Consider the following 19,801-nt stretch of genomic DNA (forward strand, 5'->3'; position numbering starts at 1 on the left):
CATATGAGATCCAATATCATTAAGAAATGTTCAATGATAAAACGATAAAAAGAAAATTCATTGTGATTTTATTACTATGCGGCCAGCTGATTTAAAATTTATCTCAACTTCCCTCGATTATATACCAAATAAAAATGTAAAGAGTTTTTTTTTTCAATGCTAGCTCATTAATCAAAATATAATATCTTGATGGTGGTGGTTTGAACTAATCAGAATTTGCCCAATCTTATTTCATCAGTCTCCACCTGAAACTCCACTGTTTTTCAACTGACCTCCACAAAAGCTGCAGAGGTTAAAGCATATTGCCACCCACTAATTCTACCATTATAATAAAATATTTAGCCAAAAAAGCTCCAGTATAATAAATTAAATTATCAACTGGAAAACTGGTGTGTTTTAATTAAAAAATTATTGATATTCTTGTACTAGCTAGAGAGAAAAAAAAAGTGAAATCTTCGCTGAATAACCCATTTGCTGTGGAAAATTAGTTGATCACAAAAACCATATGGAAATATAGAATAATTTGCCATCGCATTTTCTGAAATTCAAATCTTAATAGAATCATAATCATTCTCCTGAACAATAATCCATTGTTAATCATGAACTCCTTTTTCGTTTTTTTTTTTAATTTCCATTGCGTTAGAAAAGAACTTTAATTTAATTAGTTTATCTCTTTAGAATTACCCAAAAACTTGCTAGAGATTAATTTTGCGTATTTAAATTTTTAATATAAAAAAATAGATTTCTTAGCCGGGGCATACCAAAAACATGTTATGGTGGAATCATCTTAAAGTTGTGGCAAGGCTTCAAAGGTTATGTTTAAAAAAATGATTTATTTGAAGGCCCCCATTTTGGGGATCTTAGTTAATGATATTGGCAATTAATAATGAAAATCTTAGTTGTCATTCCATTGGAATTTTGGTATTGGATTTATTTGGATTAGTTGAAGTTGATAGTTGATGTAACTGACCCCACTTGAAGAATCTGAGAATATTTTATTAACCACAGAGATTATAGTGGGGGAGAAAAGGAGAAACGAAAAGGGACAAATCTCTCCCGTGCGAGGGAGCAGGTGAGAATTAGATGGGCCCTATCCAGTACGATGAATGATGTGTTTGTTTTGTGGAGCAAGTACCCTTGTAATTGAAAATTTGAAAGCCATTAGCCCCTCCAAATCCATTAGAATGTCGAATTCACATTGGTAAGCAAAGAGAAATACAACTTGTACTGTTGAAGGTCCGGTTTGAGGGTTTTCAGTTTGATTCTTGCGCATGATTTTCAGAATCAGATTAGATATTACACCGATCATGATATATTTACTAGCCGTTGGTTCGACTTGATGTTCGTTTGACGGGACATGATTTTCTTTCAGTATTGAAACTAAATGAAAACCCATGCTTTGCGCGGGAAATTTCTATAAATAATGATGCAACAATTATACCAAAAAAAAGTAATTATTTTGTACAAAATTTGGTAATTGGTATCCTATACCCCTAAAAGAAAATCTAAAGTTTCTTAAAATTTCAAATGAAATATTTAAGAAAAAGAATTGGATCATCTCTTGTATAAGAAATTATCTCATTTTGCCACTACTGAGTCGATCGGATCATCCGCCACATGAATGGGAGCAAGATTTGGGAAGCTTTGGACAAACAGTGAAGAAATAGAAGAAATTGTCATAATTTGAGAATAAGAGCATTGTTGCTTTTTGGACAACTTGAACGGTATAAAATACATATTTATAGTCGACTGAAGAGATATCTAAGTTCATTAAACAAAAATAAAATATTAAAAATTCTATAATAATATATACATAATTGGAATAGAAATATATGCATACACTATTATATATTTTTATTGAAATTCTTTTACCATTTATATGCGATTTAAAATTATTAGAAAATATATCAAGTATAAAAATTTCCTATAATTAAGTTCCTGTTAGAAATTTGATATATTTTACTGAATATATCATTTACATAATTAAACTGATGATGTATTTATACATCATACAAATAAAATATATTTTGTTACATATGCAAAAAGAATAAATGTATAGATATATACTTTTTTTCTTTAATAAGTTACATATATATAAAAATAAAGATCGGAAGGTTTAAATAAAAAATCAATATATATGCAAATATATAATACAAACGGAATATATTGTTATATATACAAAAGGAATCAATATATACGTATAATCTATATCAACGTATAATTACTCAACTCAAAAAAGAATGAAAAGAAATATTAAGGAAAAATAAAACAAAAAGTAGTCATTATGGAATTGAAGTCTGAATAAATCAGAAAGAATCAGAAAAATTTCAATTAGTCATCCATGCATCCAGAATTCAACATATTGACTCTAAAGCCCCATATATATATATATATATATATATATATTAAAAAGCAAAATTCATGAAATAAAAATCTCAAACTGTGAAATAATAAGAATCATCATCTTAATGTATAACTACTCAACTCAAAGTTTATGGAAAAAAATCTTCAGGAAAAGAATGAAAAAGAAATATTAAGGGCAAATAAATCAAAAATACAATTGAGAATCTATTTTGGAATTGGATTAAAGGTCCTATTGAAACTATCAAAGTTAATGTTATAGGATCAAATTCAAATATACAAAAGAAAAAACTCATTCAACAAAAAAAAAAATTTGGAAGAGAGAATGCAAAAACTTACCCTAACATATAATTCTTTGTGTAAAAACCATAACATTTGGTTAGAAAGAAAGAACAAATCCAATAAAAGTGAATCAAAAGAGTGTTACAATTGAGAAGCCAATTTGGAATTGGATTGAAGGTCCTATTGAAACAATCGAAGTTAATGCTATAGGATCAAATTCAAATATACAAAAAAAAAAACTCATTAAAAAAACAGAATTTGGAAGAGAGAATGCAAAAACTTACTCTCACATGTAATTCTTTGTAAACAAAGCCATAACAATTTGTTAGAAAAGAAAGAACAAATATGAGAAAAGTGAGGAGAAGTCTTATTCATTACGATATATATATAATTTTATATATGATATTTATAGAATTTTATATATAATTATTCATTTACTTAGATTCTCGGAATATTTTGATTCCATAATTTAAATAAAATTGAATGAACTTATTAAGGACCTCCGGAGGGGAGATCATTTAGGCCACGCTGGTTACTTTTATTCCTTTATATATATATATATATATATATTATTGATTAGTAAATTGTTATATGTATTCCGGAGGGGAGATCAATTTGGCCTCACTGATTACTTTTATTTTGTTTTTCTTATTGATTAGTAAATTGGTATATGTATTTATAATCTACTGCATATTTTGTTCCTCGTATATATTCTGTTGGGTTATATGTATATAATCTATATATTCTATCGCATAATTAATGATAAAATATATAACAAATTTCTTTAATTGATAAGTGATGACGCGACAAAGTAAGGGAGCTTCGTTTTTTTTATTTTTGACTATGTGGCGGCGTGAGAATTCGACTTAGACTTTATATATATATATATATATATTTAAAATATTGTGTTGAGCAATATTAAAGTATTTTTAAAATTTTTAAAAAATAAAAAAGAACCCTAAATGATTCTAAATAACGAAAAGAGAAGAGACGCAAAAGTTTGAAAAAAGTCAACAACGGTCAGGGCTCTACGTCGGCCTCCGGCATTCGGGCGAGGTCACTAGCATCTAGTTAACTCACTTTTTAAGTGTTGGCGGCCGACGTCAAGTCCTCCCCACTCCCTCTCTCTTTTTTTTTCTTTTTTTTTGTGTCTTCAATGGATCTCTCTCTTGAAATTAAATCAGTACAATCGGTAGTATGACCGTATCCAACGAGATTTTACAAATTTCATCGGTCGCTTTATGGATTCAATTGGATTAAATATGCAGCTGAATAAATTATGGAATCAACGGGATGAAAATTCAATTGATGGAATTTAGGTTCTCGACCAAATCAATTCGACCAACTGGTTCAGCTGGTTATGCAATGAAAACTATGCATTGCGGAAACATCGAACATGAATTAAACGGCTTATGGTAACGGGTGTCCTACTGATGGAGGGATAGTGGGAACCGTACCTTGGAAGGTCATTCCGATAGTCCCCAGTCCGAAAAGTATTCTTTGACTCTGAATTATCGTTTGAAGTAATGTCAGCCTTATTATTATTTTTGCACAGAGTAAAGTCAACCATATTGAATTTGTCGATCATTCCTTGACTATAACACTGTTTTCGCATTACTTTTATTTTTTCCCTAGTGGCAAAAATAAGAAATTAATTTTTTTTACAAAATCAAATTTAACATAATTCAACTTTACTTTTTCCTCAATTCAACAACATAATCATTATTTTTCATCAAAAAACAATACAATCATTATTTTTCAAATTTTTTCTCAAATTTTTTTCTTATCTATTATTATAATTAATTTTTTAATATTAAATTCTCTCAACTATTCAATAATATTTCTACAATTTTAACACTTTTTTCTCAATTAAATAATACAATTATTACTTTTAAATTTTCTTCTTCAAATGTTCTCACATACTTTTCTTAATTACTTTTGCATTCATCCCCTCAAATCAAATTATATCAAACTTAATTTCATTACCAAACATAATAATACATATTAGCGATCATGGTTGATGCAAAACTTCACTTGTATTGGGAATGGATCTTATCAACTCTAAGGAGAAAATGAATACAATTGCTCTCTTTTTTTTTTCACCCTGGTATCCCGAAAACCTATAATCCTAGACTAGTTCAGTTCGAATCGAGTCGAATTTGCATATTTTTTTTTTATTTTTTTTCTCACTTGGCCTTTACAACACAGACTAATGAATATCCAGATTCTTGGTATAAGTTATTAATTGGCGTGATTTCGTGTATCAATATGTATATAATGTGACAAATCTACCAAAACAGAAACGTACACCACGAGGAAAATCTATATCTGGACTCGTTAATGATATATGTAAACTGGTGGTTGAAAGGTTTCAACCAACTGTATTGATGATCCTATTAAGAGATGCATGGCATTGCTCTATTTAGTATTTACTCAATGGCTCTTGCATTGATCTGTCCTCCGTTTGGATGGAGAGAAGCGGAGAAAAAGGAAAGGGGTAGAGAGCATTTTGTATGGGAATTCTTATAAATCCCACGCAACTTTCCCTCTCCTTCATTTCCTTGATGTTAAGATTCGATTTTAATTAATGGAACTACATATACATTTTATTTAACTTTCTATTTTTTTATATTAAATTCATGAAATCTTTTATAGCCCAAAAAAATTCAATTAATATTTACCTTTTCCACTTCTAATGCCCCTTCATTTTGTTCACTTGTGATAGGATCTATTATTTTTAGGGTTATCATCCTGGATAAAGCTACAGCTAAGTCATGAAAATTTTCGTCAAATGAAAGACAACTTTCTCTAGATTCCTAGGTCTCCCGATTTTATTTTATTTTTTGCTTCAAAGGATAATTCATTCGTGTGTGTGTGTGTATATATATATATATATATATATTAGAAGGTACGATCGGGCCAAGTCACATCTCCATCTCTCGCCAAAGAAGACGTGAGGGAAGACGAGATGTCGATTGGACCGACATGTTTACCAAAGGACGCCCACCTAGCAATATTGTGAGCTAAAAAGTTTGCATCTCTAGGAATATAAACTAAGGATCAAGAAACTAACGATGATTGAGTGCTCAAAAGACGGTTCAACGACTCTAATTATAGAGACAAGAAAACACACTAGTTTCATAGAGCTTATTAGACTTTTTTTTCTTTTTGCCCATCATCCTTTGAATCGTTCCACATGTCAATTGACAAATATATTATTGTTACATAATTTATTTATTATTTTTTTCTAATTATAAAAATATAATAAAGAGTCACGGTTAATTCAATTATAAAAATTTATATGCTAAACGAGAATTATTCATTCATTGTAGTACGGATCATTATCTTGGAGGACTCTTTATACCTAACCCGTGGGTAAGATATTCCGAAACCACGAACGGGGGCAATTACGTCAATGGAGGGCCGAAAATTTTAGCAAACAACCAGCATTCGCCGACCGGTGATATCTGCGTCTCCGACCCCTCAGTCAACCCACAGTCCACCTTCCCCTGTCTGTCCCCTTCCCTTTTATTGGCTCCTCACCCGCTCTCTCTCTCTCTCTCTGTGTATCTCTCTCGAGCATGGAGAGCAGAAGAATCACCAGCAGAACCGACTAACAGAGAAGCCGCCCACCTCATAAAAATGGAAGCTTCAACCTTCCGGAGGGCCTTCATCTTCCTTGCTCTGCTCTCCGCCATTGCTCCTCCGTCGTCGTCGTCGGCAGTCCCCTGCAACAGCACGGACAAGCAATCCCTGAACAGAGCATTCAACTCTGTTTCTGGGTTCAACATTTCTTTGTTCTTCTTCCCCAACTCTTCTTCTTCTTCTTCTACGAACTGCTTAATCAGCCGCATAATCCTCCCGGCGAAGAACTTCACCGGGACGATCTCATGGAAGTTCCTCAGGAACATGACCCAGCTGCAGACCATCGACCTCTCCGGCAACTCCCTCCAGGGCTTTCTCCCCAGGTGGCTCTGGTCCCTCCCTTCCCTCTCCGAGGTCAACTTGTCCCGGAACCGCCTCGGCGGCAAAATCGTCGGCTACGCCAACCGTCCGTCCCCCGTTCGGACCCTCGATCTCTCCGGCAACCGGTTCACTAACTCGGTCAACCTGTCCGGCTTCCCGAACCTCCGGGTCCTCAACCTCTCCGGCAACTACTTGAAGACCCTACCTTACGGGCTAGGGGGACTGTCCCAACTGGAGCGGCTCGACATCTCCGGCTGCCGCATCTCGGCAAACCTCAGGACGATATCGGGCCTGCAGAGATTGAAGTACCTCGACGTGTCGAATAACTCCTTGACCGGGAACTTCCCGGGGGACTTCCCCCCTGTTTCCGGCCTCGAGTTCTTGAACATCTCCCTCAACAACTTCACCGGCCAGGTCGGGCCCGAGAAGTACGCCAAGTTCGGGAGTTCGGCATTCGCCGGCGCCGGGACGATCGACTTCAACGCCTCCAAAGCACCCAGCCGCACTGTTCCGGCACGAGCCCCGGTTCACAAAATTGCCCCTGCAAAACATCCCATCAGCAATCCCCCCGCCAGGAAGGAGGATGAACATCAGGAGAAGAAGAAGAAAGAGAAGGGCAAATCGGGAATTTCGAAAGCTCTTGTCTTGGGAGTTTCTTGCTCCTCTGCTTTTCTGGTGGCCGCGGCGGCGGTCGTGGCGGGCTGCTGCTATCGGAGGAAGAAGGTATTGGCGCGGAGGAACAAATGGGCGATCTCAAGGCCAGCAGCTCAACTGCCACTATTCAGAGTCGAGAAATCGGGCCCTTTCTCATTCGAGACCGAGGTAAAATTGGATGATTTACGTAATCGAATTATAAATAAATAAATAGATCACGTCGTATTGTCGTATTTTGAAAATGGGGATGGTGATTGAACTGAATGGGTGTTTTTATATATATATGTGTATAGTCGGGGACGTCGTGGGTGGCGGACATAAAGGAGCCGACGGGGGCGGCGGTGGTAATGTTCGAGAAGCCGCTGATGAGCCTGACGTTCAAGGACCTGATAGCGGCGACGTCACACTTCGGGAAGGAGTCGCTGCTGGCGGAGGGCAGGTGTGGGCCCGTCTACAGGGCGGTGCTACCCGGGGAGCTCCACGTGGCGATCAAGGTGCTGGAGAGCGCCAGAACCGTCGCTCATGGTGATGCGGTCGCGGCGTTCGAGGAGCTCTCCAGGCTCAAGCACCCCAACCTCCTCCCTCTCTCCGGTTACTGCATTGCAGGTAACCTCTGTTGCCGCCTATTACAAAAATAAATCCCAACTTTTATTTTTTTTTTTAATTTGAAAAGCCGTATGATTTCAATAAATTCAGGATCGAGCCTAGCTGGTTGGTCCACTGATAATTTGTTTTTGATAATGAGGCACTCTTGGTTTTCATTTGCATAATTCTCGCAATGCACACGAGTCAGGTAAATTTGGCTTTAAAAGTTGTGCATATGGATTAATAGAGAGTATTTTGCAGTAGTTATACGACAACTCAAATTTAGCGAGTATTCAACTGGGGAGTAACACGGTTCGACCATTAGGATAACCAGGATTTACTCGAAATGGTTTTCATTTTGACAAATTGCCTATAGATTAGTTCAATAAATAAGCCCAGTTTGGAGTTAGTTCTTGGAGAAAAATAACTATGAAAATTTGAAAACAATGTTGTATCCGAATTGAGATATAGTTAAAAATTAAATTCGGGAACCAGTACAGTACCTCTGAGCAAACATAGCCATATGTATGTCAAACCAAATCTTACAAGTTCAATAAAAAAAAAATGGATGAAACTTCTTGTGTGAATTTTTTTTTTACCATCTAAGGTGGCGTGTTTGGTTTCAGAACAAAATTCTACTCCATTTCATTCTTTTCTCAATTCGTAGTTATTACTTTTTTATCTTTTTTTTTATCTCATTTTTTGGCGCAAATCCTGGTATTCAGAAATTAATTTGAGTTCTGACTAATTTAGTCGAGCCAGGTCGATTCATTAAGAGATAAAATTCTCATAACGTGAATTTCTGTATTTACAATGATTTAGAACAAGTGTCGAATCGCTTAAATCAATCAATGCTAGAGATTTTTCTATCATTTAATTTTTTTTTCTAATCATTATTATAATTAATTTTTTATAATAAATTATTTATTTATTTTTTTCTATTATAAGGGAGGCAATGGATTTAGAACAATAAAAGAGAAATACTAATAGCTAATAAAGGGACACGAATAATTATATTGGGTTGATTGTCGTGTGAGAATGTACGTCACTGTGCTATACTTTCTTTTAATTATTTATCTTTACATCCTATATAGACATATGCTTTTTTTTTCCTATTTAATAATAAATTTTCACATCTAATTTTTACTAATTATTATTACAATTAATTTTTCAATAATAAATTCTCTCATATACTATTACTTAATTTGTCCATAATGGCTGAAGTTGAAATCCAATTTCATAATTATGTTTTTTTTAAAGAAAAAAGGGGAAAATCTATTTGGTTTCCAATTTTGTATGCGTCCCTTATAAATGTAGCGGTGGTGGGTTGGTTAGGAAATTGCCTGCCTGCAGCTGCAATATTTAGTTCAAGTTTCTGCAGGGGTATCTGACCTAAGCACATTCATTCGACCTAACGTATTTAATGTTGTCACGGGTTTCAGAGAAAATTGAACCCAAACAAACAAAACAAATTCAAAAAATCAAAGATTTCCTCAGTTTTTTCGACTCGTCTCTTGTCGTACTGTGCGTTCCGTTCCTTCAAATTATATGAGATGAGATGAGATGAGATTTCGACTTCCCTGAGCTCAGTCTCACGTAAAATCCCACCAGAAGTTATGATTGCATTGCATGGCTTCAGATGTTTCTTCGACTTTTCTCTTGTCCTAGATAGATTCATGCATTTATTGCACTCATCTGTCTCTTCTCCTTTTTCTTTTTTCTTTTTTCTTTTGGTTTTTAACTTTTTGCATGGAAGACGTTTATAGAAAAATATTTATGGATTTTTGTTGCTATCAATTGGTTCGTGTCGACTCATCATTGTCTCATTTAAAATGATTTGAATCTTTTGAGAAATGAAGTATACTGCGGTAACATACTTAAACCTGTCCACTAAAAAAATATATGTTTGATTACATGTCCTTGTTTGATAATCGAGAGATTACATATTCGATTCTTATTAATGAAGGTACTATCATATCAAGGCTTATCTCGGTGACTATTATGGAGTTTTGGATAATTATTTACGAAAGCTCGATAGATTTTTTTTCCATTTGTATTTGATTTTTCAGAAATGAAAATTGATTTTCGTGATTTTTTAAAGAAAAGTACGTAATTTGTGTAAAGCAAAGCCAAAGAAATTAAAGCTTAAATAAACGATTCCATTCAAAAGAAAAATACCCTGCAAAGGGCTCCTGCTTCCTTTTGCTTTCCATGTACGTTCTTATGGCCTGAAGTATTTCTTTTCTCGTCAACAGAATTAATAAAAAAATTAATGTAATTAATTAATTATCTGTTGATTGATCGATTGATTTACTTAGGGATAATTTTATTGTCGATAATCAGGCCAAGAGAAGCTGGTGTTATCGGAATTCATGTCCACCGGAGATCTCCACCAGTGGCTCCACGAGCTCCCAACGGGAGAGCCCAACGTGGAAGACTGGAGCAATGACACGTGGGAGCAGCCCGGTCCCACAGCATCATCACCGGAGAAAACAAATTGGATCACCCGGCACCGTATCGCGGTGGGCCTGGCTCGGGGCCTGGCCTACCTCCACCATGCTGGCACATGCCACGGCCACCTGGTCCCGTCCAATGTCCTCCTGGCCGATGACCTCGAGCCTAGGATCTCGGACTTCGGCGTCCAGGACATCGGGACGAAAAGGGTCGGAGACATCGGTTGCAGACTGAAGGAGGACGTGTACAGCTTCGGGCTAATCCTGGTGGAGCTGCTGACGGGGAGGCAAAGGAGCGAAGAGAGCCTGGCCTGGATGAGGAGGCTGGTGAGGGCAGGACAAGCTGAGGAGGCAATAGAGGCAAGGCTCATGATGGGCGGAGATGCGCTGAGCGAGATGGCTGAGACCCTCCGAGTCGGGTATTTATGCACGGCGGAGTCGCCAGAGAAGCGACCCACCATGCAACAGGTCGTAGGACTGCTGAAGGACATCCGTTCATGACCTCAAGCAATGGATTCACGGACGTGGCATCATATACAGACTAGGCAATTTTACTCTGATGAATCGATCGATCGACCCCGTGCTCGGATTACCTGCAGGCCGTGCCGATATCTGGCGCGTACTTCCACGAGCTTCTGTTCGTCCAAGTCGGCATTTTCTTATTGTGATATGACATTCTTTTTTTGGTGATGTATAGACAAAAAAATTAGCCAAAAAGTTGGGGAAATTGAAAAGAAAAAGGGTTGGTACGTGGCTAAAATTAAGTAATTAGGATAATGTGGGGGGGGGGGGGGGGGGGGGGGGGGGGGGGGGGGGGGGGGATAAGATGTTACTCTCTAAGGTGATCAGAGTAGAGGCAGAGAATCCCACTAATTGTTTGTCTCTTCTTAGAGATGCCTGGCATTGACCCAACCCAACAAGTAATGTTCAAGCCTTTGTTCATCCTCTTGTTTTATTCATGTTTTTCTTTTGCCTTTAGTTTTTGTGTTGCTTTGGGTGTCTTTATTCCTTCTATTTTGTTTGTTTTTCCCCTTTGGATCTTCCCTCTCCCTTTCTTTTGTAAAAGAAGGGAATACAATGCATGTGGATCTTCTGTTCAAGAGAAATGTTTGGTAATGTAAGTTGGCTTGTCATCCAACCGATTCTCTTTGACTGGGAAAGGACGACGTGCATGTATAACAATTTCAGGTCTAATTTTGGTGCGTAATTGCCCATTCTCGATGACTTCCGTTATGTGATTTATATATTCCATTGATGTAGGAATTGTTGGATGATACATGGGGTAAAAACTTATGCTTATCAATAATGATTGATTCAAGCGGTTCGATACTTATTCTCTTTAAGTAAGGTCTCGGGATTCGAGTATTGTGAATGAAAAAGATCATTGACTGGAAGAGCTTTACCCCTTAATAAGTCGACCCGGCTCGACTCAATTAGTCGGGACTCACTGAGTTTTCGGATATGATAGTTCATACAAAAAAAAAATTATGCTTACCTCAAATTTCATAAGATGGCGTGGCAATCTCTTAAAATTACTTACTGAAATTGCTCTAAATGGATCAATGATTCGGGTCAATCACAAATTTCCATTGCACCCTATTGCCCTTCGCTGAGCTTCAGTTGGGTTCATGGAGACGGGATACCTTCCTTTTCTTTTCTTTTCTTTTCTTTTTTTCTTCCTATTCCCTAATAAGGACAAAGCGAGAATGGAAGTGATGCCATTAGGTCCATCAAGGTTGCAAAAAGCAGCCCATCAGGAAACAGTCCAAGAAACGTAGAAACAAATGCTAATCGAAGCTAGAAAATTCGTGGCGTCCCTTCAATAAACACCATAAACGACCATCATATAATCGTACATCAGGGTCCACTTTGACAATTGGCAGTACCACGGGGACTATCTAGCACATATGCTAATAGCAATTTCCTTTGTATGACTCTGGAATTTGGTGTCCAGCTCGCCTATTGATTTTGAGTCATTTCTCCGTTCCATTACATGGCTGGCCTATAATTAGCGAAGAACTATCAAATGATGTTCATCTGCTTATAAGCACCATATACAAAGTGCCAAAAGTATTTAAGGGAACAAATAAAAAAAAAAGAAATCCAAAATTTTATCTTTTAATGTGACATAGAGTTGACAATTTTAGGTTGTCCCAATAATCCAAGGCATCTACCGTGCATGGGTCTAAAAAGGTCATGTCGAGTCACATACCAACTGGTCTATCATGCACGATTATATAACATGTTCATGCCTCGAACATGCCTGGCCCCCTTCCCCATTGGACGTAGCTCGATTATTAGTCTAGCCGTGCCAGTGCCAGTGCCAGCCCATTTAGGTTTGACAATGTTAATATCTACTTGTTCTGGTTGTAACTATATTTTTGGAAAAATTATATTGAAAGTTTTATAAGTTTTCTGTTTTCTGACATTTGTTTCGATAAGTATCAATGTGGCCATTCACTCCTAAACGTTTAGCCGATTAAAGAAGAAAAAATGTTAAATCGCCCCAACCAAGCCAAGTTGGTCAACTATTCTTTTTAAAGCATGATGTTTTCCTTTTCTCTATTTTCGCCAATTTTCTTTTCTTTTCTTAAGTTTCTTTTGTTTTTTGCTCCATTCTGGCAGGAAGAGTAAAGCCTCCACATCTTTGACCAGAGGATAAAGAAGTCCACCATTCATCAAAAAGCGTATAGCTAGTGTAGTGGCACGTATCATTGATTAATAATTAAATTGTTCCAATTTGATATTCAAGTGGATTGGCATGTCCATTTATTAGTTATTAGGATTGTTATATTAAATCTATAGAATTTTTTTATAACCGTAAAAGAATTTATTTTAATATGTAAAATGCTGACCAAGGTGCACTACTGTCATATACTAAGATGTCGTATGGAGCGGTCCAAGGTTCATTAACTAAGTGAGAGCTATAACTGTACGTGCATGCTTGTTATGATCAACACACAGATACTATATGCTCAGGCTGGCGCAGGTGCAGTGTGCAAGGATGAATTTGAAATAAGTTCAATAACCCCACTCTCGGAAAGCTCCATATCAAGAGAACTTCTATGATATTCTCAGGTTACAATACTAGCTTGCGCCCTTCCGGATCATCGGATTCTGCATTTTTCGCTTTTCTTATCATGACCCGGAGGCGTCTAATGGTCCCAGATGACACGCATACTCTACCTTAGAATTGCCCAACGGGCACGAGCAGGAATAGTTGCCCGTGGCTTTGGAACACATGCAGATTTGATGAAGTCACGAGCTAATACTGGTTTGGGGGTAAAAAAGAAAAAAAGATCCCTGCTAGGATATATGATTGAACAACTTTCTCATGTCAAGCGTCGACCCATTCAATTGATTAAATTGTACCAAAGTTGGGTCAAGAAATTTTTAATCTTGCATGTTTGAATTTGACGAAAATATTGTAGCAATTGGGCCGATTCAAAACAAATTAGCGACTAGTCTTCAATTACAGAACGTAATGCAGACGATACTTCAATCAGTGGAAATTTAGGTTTAATCATGGTAACATGAGGACAAATCCTTCTGGGGCCAGCCTCAATGATTTTCTCTTGATTGTTATCGTTTTTCACAGAGTGATATGGGATTGATTCCCCCGTAAAGGAAAAAAAAATTATTATGCAATTGAAACATAAGAAATTGACCATCAAACGTTGATGGGTTCTTTTGGCCGAAATTAACTGTGGATATCAACGTGAGATTGATTTAAACGATTCGATACTTTTTTATCTTTAATTAAGGTTTCGGATAGAGTTTTATAAATGAAAAAACTCTACAATCGAAAAAAAGAGTATCCTTTGAGACCGACTCCATTTAAATTTAGATTAATTTTATTGAACTCTTAAATAGTAGGCGATAAGTCTAGGACTTGAAAATAGGGAAAAAAAAAAAGTAGATAGTGACTCAATCTAATAAAGGGATGGGAAGACAAAAAGGGCCTACCAATCAATCACTAAAAGATCGAAAATATCCACCTCAATTTTCGGGAGAAAGGGACGCTTCAATTGCAGATGTTTGTCATGCATGTATAATTATGCTTACTAATATTTTTTCATTTGTACCACTTAATATCCATAAGTTTAATAAATTATAATAAATCTAAGTTTGAACTGAGTAAGCTCATAATTAACTATATGTTGGAATCCCTCAAATTATGAGAATTCAATTCATTTGACAAGAATTAAATTGAATTATGCTGTTTGGAATAAAAGATAGTGGATTGATTTTAAAAATGCATTACATGCATTAGATTTGAAATTAATATAAAATCAATTGTGAGAGCCACCTGCTTTTTAAATTGGAAAATCTATCACAAATGTAAAGTAAAATCTACGGATGAAATCGTCGTACCTGGTTTTCCGATACGCTCATCACTTTCCGATGCTTCTCATGTGCAAGAAGTTGGATTCAACAATGATTTTCTACATCATTAAGTCTACGATATCATAATAAATTAGTTCTTAGGAAATTATTTTGTTTCTATAAATTTTTATATGGATGTTTCTAATATTAACATGAACATTTTCTTATTGACGCGTATAGTGAATTTGAATTTGTATCCTTAATATACGTTCCACATACATCAAAGTCAATTTATGATAATAATTGAAACAAATTAATCCAATTCTTATATATCTAAAAGAAGATTATTCAATTTTTTAGTTAAATTCCGTAATATTGCAAACAATACAATTCAATTACAATTGAATTCGATTGTATTGAAATGAATTGGATTCAACTGAATTGAAATCATTACTAGTGAGAATTGATTCCAAACGTACATGGGGTGCAACTCTTTCAATCGTGAATTTTCTCCATTTACAAGACTCAAATATGAGATTTGCACCACATGAACCAATCTACATTGATATTTTGTTCATAAAAATTTAGTTTGTATTGTTTTATGTTCTAATGTTTTCAAAAGAGTGTCATATCGATTTTTCATGTTTTCCTAAAGTCGCTTTTGATCCTCAATTTTTTTTATCATTTTTGTCCTAAAACCTTTTTTTTGCTATATCTTGTCCTAAAACCTTTAATGAAAATTATCTCTAGAAAATAAAAGAAAAAAGATGAACATCCGAAAAGAGAAAAAAAAGGATTAGAGGTGCCAGTCTGCAAAAGATGAGGAGGGCGTGACGGGCTCATTGACTCCGACCACCGCCTTGATGGATCGCTGACAACCACTAAAATTGCTTGTGACCCAAATTGAAAGGAGTGGTAGTGACCAGTTGGGGCCTCCCACCTCTCTGAAATCAAGATCAAGTGCAATCTCGATTTCCGAGGGGTGGAGACCTCGTCGGTGGCCACCACCCCTACAATCGAGATTGTCGGTAATTTCGGTGGCAGTGAGCGAGTCGATCACGATGGTGGTGGCCACCCATGAAGCTCCCACAACTTGGAGGAAAAAAATAGAAAACTAGAAATTGAAAAAAGAGAAGTGGGGAAGAGGAGGGGGCACTGAAGCCTATCTACCAGCAACAATTACCCCCTGTAGAGTCATCGACGATAATTGGGGTTATTGGAGAAGTCGATTAGGGGATTCGACCATGTACTCATTGGGCCCACAATATATATTTCTCCGTGAGCCTAATTGGGCCTAGGGCCCAATTTCCATATCTCATTGGGCTTGGCCTTTCCAACATCTTTACTTCTCGTGACCCGCCAAAATTCAACGACCAGAAGTTTGCCAACAACCACTTGTTCATGACAAACGTTTCCTGTTTATTTATTCATTCAACTTAGCGTCCATCAACATCAAAAGAAAAGGTCCGAAATGCAGAAATAAAAGTACTTTATTCGTTTTGTTGTCTGAGGAATTAGTTGTTGGGGGATTCTGAATCTTGTATGACAAGGTAAGCTCTTGAGGTTTCAGTTTTAGCTGTCCCGGGTTTCGCCTTCTTGTTACTCTTCTTTGCTCGGGTCATTCGAAAATCTTTCGTCACCTACTCCTTACTTATCTTTGAATGCATATCCGAGTTTGTTTGTTGAATTATCGATTCAATAAGTTTCAGCTTTTCTTTTGGTTGAGTATGTTGCAGCTCAAATTAAGCTTTGTTTGGTCTCAAAGGTTGTTGCGTCACTTTCGGATTGGGATTGTTGGGTATGTGAAAAGGGCAAGCAAAATTTCTTCCTTGCTTTTAATACATTTTTTAATTTCATTTTTGTTTCTTCATTTTGCATCGAAAGCATCGGCCAAACTGCCAAAAGAAGTCCACTCTTTTGCTTATTAGAATTGCTTGTTGGCATTATGCTGATTAGCAGCCCATTTGAGGCACTCGAGATATTGGTACTTGGTAGTTTAATGGGAAGGCAAGGATCACCTCGGAGTCCACGTCCCGGAATTCAAAAACCGAGCTTGTCATCGGGCTGTGATCCTCCTCCTCTCGGTAGAAGAGTGCCGGGAGGAGAATGGAATAAGAGTGCCCCAACCAGTGGATCCAAGAGCGAGCCTGCAAAAGTCTGTGTTAAGGGAGTTTATGCGGGAAAGAGGCAGAATTGGCTTCATAGGCATCTTAGGACTATCGTGTTTACACTCGGTTGGATAGGTCTAATGTTCGTGTTTGATTCATGCATGGTATCTATTGTCAAGTACACGTTGATTTCTAAAAATGCATCATTGCCAAGAGAATCAAGCGAGTCGAAGGTACAATTTTTCTGCCCTCTAATTTGGTTAGCTTACGTACCCTTGGATTCCTCTGTCTTATATCGAAATTATCTGCATTGACTTTTCTTGAAGGAGGACGGAGGCATCAACGGCGGAGACAGAAAGCCAGTTATTGAGATGTACAGTCAGCTCGTAAATTCGGCATCTGCATCTCTTGCTAAGGTTCGTTCATGTAGAACTGAACTTGTTGGGTAACTCAGTTATATAGTCAACAGGTCTCTCTTATAATTATTAGTTCGAATCGCTTTCGTTATGTTTAGAAGGTGTTCGAGGAGGAGCCGGCTAGTTTGTGGGAGGAACCATATCGCGAGGCATCTCAGTGGAAACCTTGTGCTCATAGAACCCTCCCGAGCAACCATGGTAAAGTTTTTTCAAACCTTTGTAGTTTGTACTTTCGGAGGAAAAGAGCATAATATAAACCCGACTTAAAGTTTGGATTCCTTTTGTGCTGTCAGAAGAAGGAAATGCAGGTGAAAGCAATGGCTACATAATTGTTAGTGCTAATGGTGGGCTCAATCAACAAAGAGTCGCTGTAAGTACAAAACTATTCTCAAGTCGTATCGGCTTATAATCTTATATATGATGAGCCGATGATCAAATTACAGATTTGCAATGCTGTTGCTGTGGCATCTCTCCTCAATGCAACGCTAGTTCTTCCAAGATTTTTGTACAGCAATGTGTGGAAGGATCCAAGGTCTGCATCTATGTTGATTCGACTCTTTATGTAAATGTCCGCCAGGACATATTTTCAGTACTGTTTAAACCGATAAAGGGAAAATGACATGTACATATATTTTACGGAACTGCAGCCAATTCGGTGATATTTACCAGGAGGAATGCTTTGTCAAGACTTTGGAGGATGATATAGAAATCGTGAAGGAACTTCCACCTGCTCTTCGATTTCTCAATATTGAAGCAATTGGAAGTCAAGTAAGTCTATTGTTAGTAATCTTCAAAAGTAATCTTCTGGATATTCAAGAACAAAATATTAATTGTGGTGCCAGATTACTGATGCAGATCTCGATAAAGAGGCGAAGCCAGTTGATTACATCAGGACGGTTCTGCCTCTCCTGCTAAAGAATGGTGTGGTTCATTTCCTCGGATTTGGAAATCGTCTTGGGTTCGATCCACTTCCGTTCCATCTACAGGTAAAAGAAGAAACTTATTTTACTGAAGTCCTCTGACAAAGATTTTCGATCATTAACAGCTCAGGTTCCTTTTATTGCAGAGATTAAGATGCAAATGTAATTTCCATGCTCTGAAGTTTACCCCGAAAATACAAAAAGTCGGTGCATTGCTAGTGAGTAGAATTAGAAAATTTAAGGCTGCAAGGAGTACTATGATAGACAAGCAATTGCTCGGAAACTATGCTCCGATCCGTAATAGCCTGAGCCCTGATGGAGAGACATCGAGATACCTTGCCCTGCACTTGAGATTCGAAGAGGACATGGTGGCATATTCCCAGTGTGAATTTGGTGGGGGAGAAAGCGAGAGGAAGGAACTTCAAGCCTATAGAGAATCCCACTTTCCCTTGCTCATGGAGCGATTGAAGAACTCGAAGTACGTTTACTTGCTCTCCAAGCTAGTATTCTTTGCTCAGTTGCTTATGAATATCTTCCACTAGACTTGCTGTTTATGTGTAGGCAAGTGTCACCGACAGAGCTGAGGATGTTGGGAAGATGTCCATTGACACCTGAAGAAGCAGCCCTCGTTCTAGCAGGTCTCGGGTTCAAGAGAAGCACCCACATCTACCTTGCGGGATCTCAGGTATATGGGGGAGAATCAAGGATGCGTCCCTTAACTGGACTTTACCCAAACTTGGTCACCAAGGAAACTCTTCTCACGCCGAGTGAGCTGTCCCCTTTCAGAAACTTCTCATCTCAGCTAGCAGCACTGGACTTCATTGTCTGTGCAACTGCGGACGTGTTTGCTATGACTGACTCGGGAAGTCAGCTGTCATCTCTCGTGTCGGGATTCCGGGCTTACTACGGGGGAGGCCAGGCTCCTACCCTTCGACCCAACAAGAAGAGGCTGGCAGCAATCATGTCTGAGAACAACACCATGGATTGGAACAATTTCAAGTATCGAGTTAGAAAGATGATCGAGGAAGGCCAGAAGGTACGTGCAAGGAAGTTTGGTCGGAGCATCTACCGGCAGCCTAGGTGTCCGGAGTGCATGTGCAAGTCTTACTACTAATAGCATTTATTATCATGATTTATACCAATTCTTTTCAAGGGTTCCCATAATAGTTCTTGTAACATTCTACCTCTCTTGATTGATAGTAAAATTTTTGCTCATACTTCATTCTCCCCCATTTTATGTCATTTTCGGTTCATCTATGCTACAACAAAGAGAAAAGGAAAATCTCTATATAACTTTTACTTTTCGAAAATACCCCATCGATTATTTAAAAAAATTCAAAGCCATTTATGAAAGATGTGATTATTGTTTTTATAAAAAATAAAGTGAAATAAGGGGTATTAATGAGATTAAACTCAGGACTTTATGATTTCGAATTAAAGTATCATGTCACTGCATTAAAACCCATTTTTCTAATTATTGTTTATTTTATTCATTGTGATTTCGGACATGAAAGACTGTAGCCCAGCCCGGTACTTTTACTAACAAGTCCAAGAAACTTGTAGGCTTGGGCTTCAAGGAGGCCCAAACAGAAAGAGTCAGGCCCATATGATTTCATCTGGTTTGTTCGATTGATTTAGGCCTAGCAACTTGGATTCCTAGGCAAATGCTGTTTTCCTTGGAACCACCCTTATGCTAACCCTCGAATCTCATAATAGCAAACCCAATTAAT

At 37.3% G+C, this 19,801-nt stretch overlaps 2 protein-coding genes across 5 annotated transcripts; both read left to right on the forward strand.

Annotated features, from left to right (window-relative positions):
• Positions 1–6,083: 6,083 nt before the first annotated feature.
• LOC116204017 (calmodulin-binding receptor kinase CaMRLK) lies at positions 6,084–11,061 on the forward strand. The gene is made up of 3 exons (XM_031536034.1): positions 6,084–7,431; positions 7,557–7,869; positions 10,192–11,061. The coding sequence occupies exons 1-3, from the start codon at positions 6,286–6,288 to the stop codon at positions 10,800–10,802; spliced, it is 2,070 nt and encodes a 689-aa protein (XP_031391894.1). The 5' UTR covers positions 6,084–6,285; the 3' UTR covers positions 10,803–11,061.
• Positions 11,062–16,481: 5,420 nt separating this feature from the next.
• On the forward strand, positions 16,482–19,303 carry LOC116202532 (O-fucosyltransferase 8). Of its 4 annotated transcripts, none has more exons than XM_031534114.1 (9): positions 16,482–16,968; positions 17,062–17,151; positions 17,253–17,349; positions 17,448–17,521; positions 17,595–17,683; positions 17,799–17,919; positions 17,994–18,137; positions 18,218–18,549; positions 18,633–19,303. In XM_031534114.1, exons 1-9 carry the CDS (start codon positions 16,573–16,575, stop codon positions 19,183–19,185), a joined length of 1,896 nt encoding a protein of 631 aa, XP_031389974.1. In that variant the 5' UTR covers positions 16,482–16,572; the 3' UTR covers positions 19,186–19,303. The 4 variants fall into 4 exon arrangements, with proteins under 4 accessions (XP_031389974.1, XP_031389973.1, XP_031389972.1 ...); XM_031534113.1 differs by having other exon boundaries at positions 16,484–16,968; positions 17,250–17,349; XM_031534112.1 differs by having other exon boundaries at positions 16,484–16,968; positions 17,445–17,521.
• The last annotated feature ends 498 nt before the right edge of the window (positions 19,304–19,801 follow it).

Source organism: Punica granatum, chromosome 4, assembly GCF_007655135.1.
Source record: "Punica granatum isolate Tunisia-2019 chromosome 4, ASM765513v2, whole genome shotgun sequence".
In the NCBI taxonomy this organism is placed as follows: domain Eukaryota; kingdom Viridiplantae; phylum Streptophyta; class Magnoliopsida; order Myrtales; family Lythraceae; genus Punica; species Punica granatum.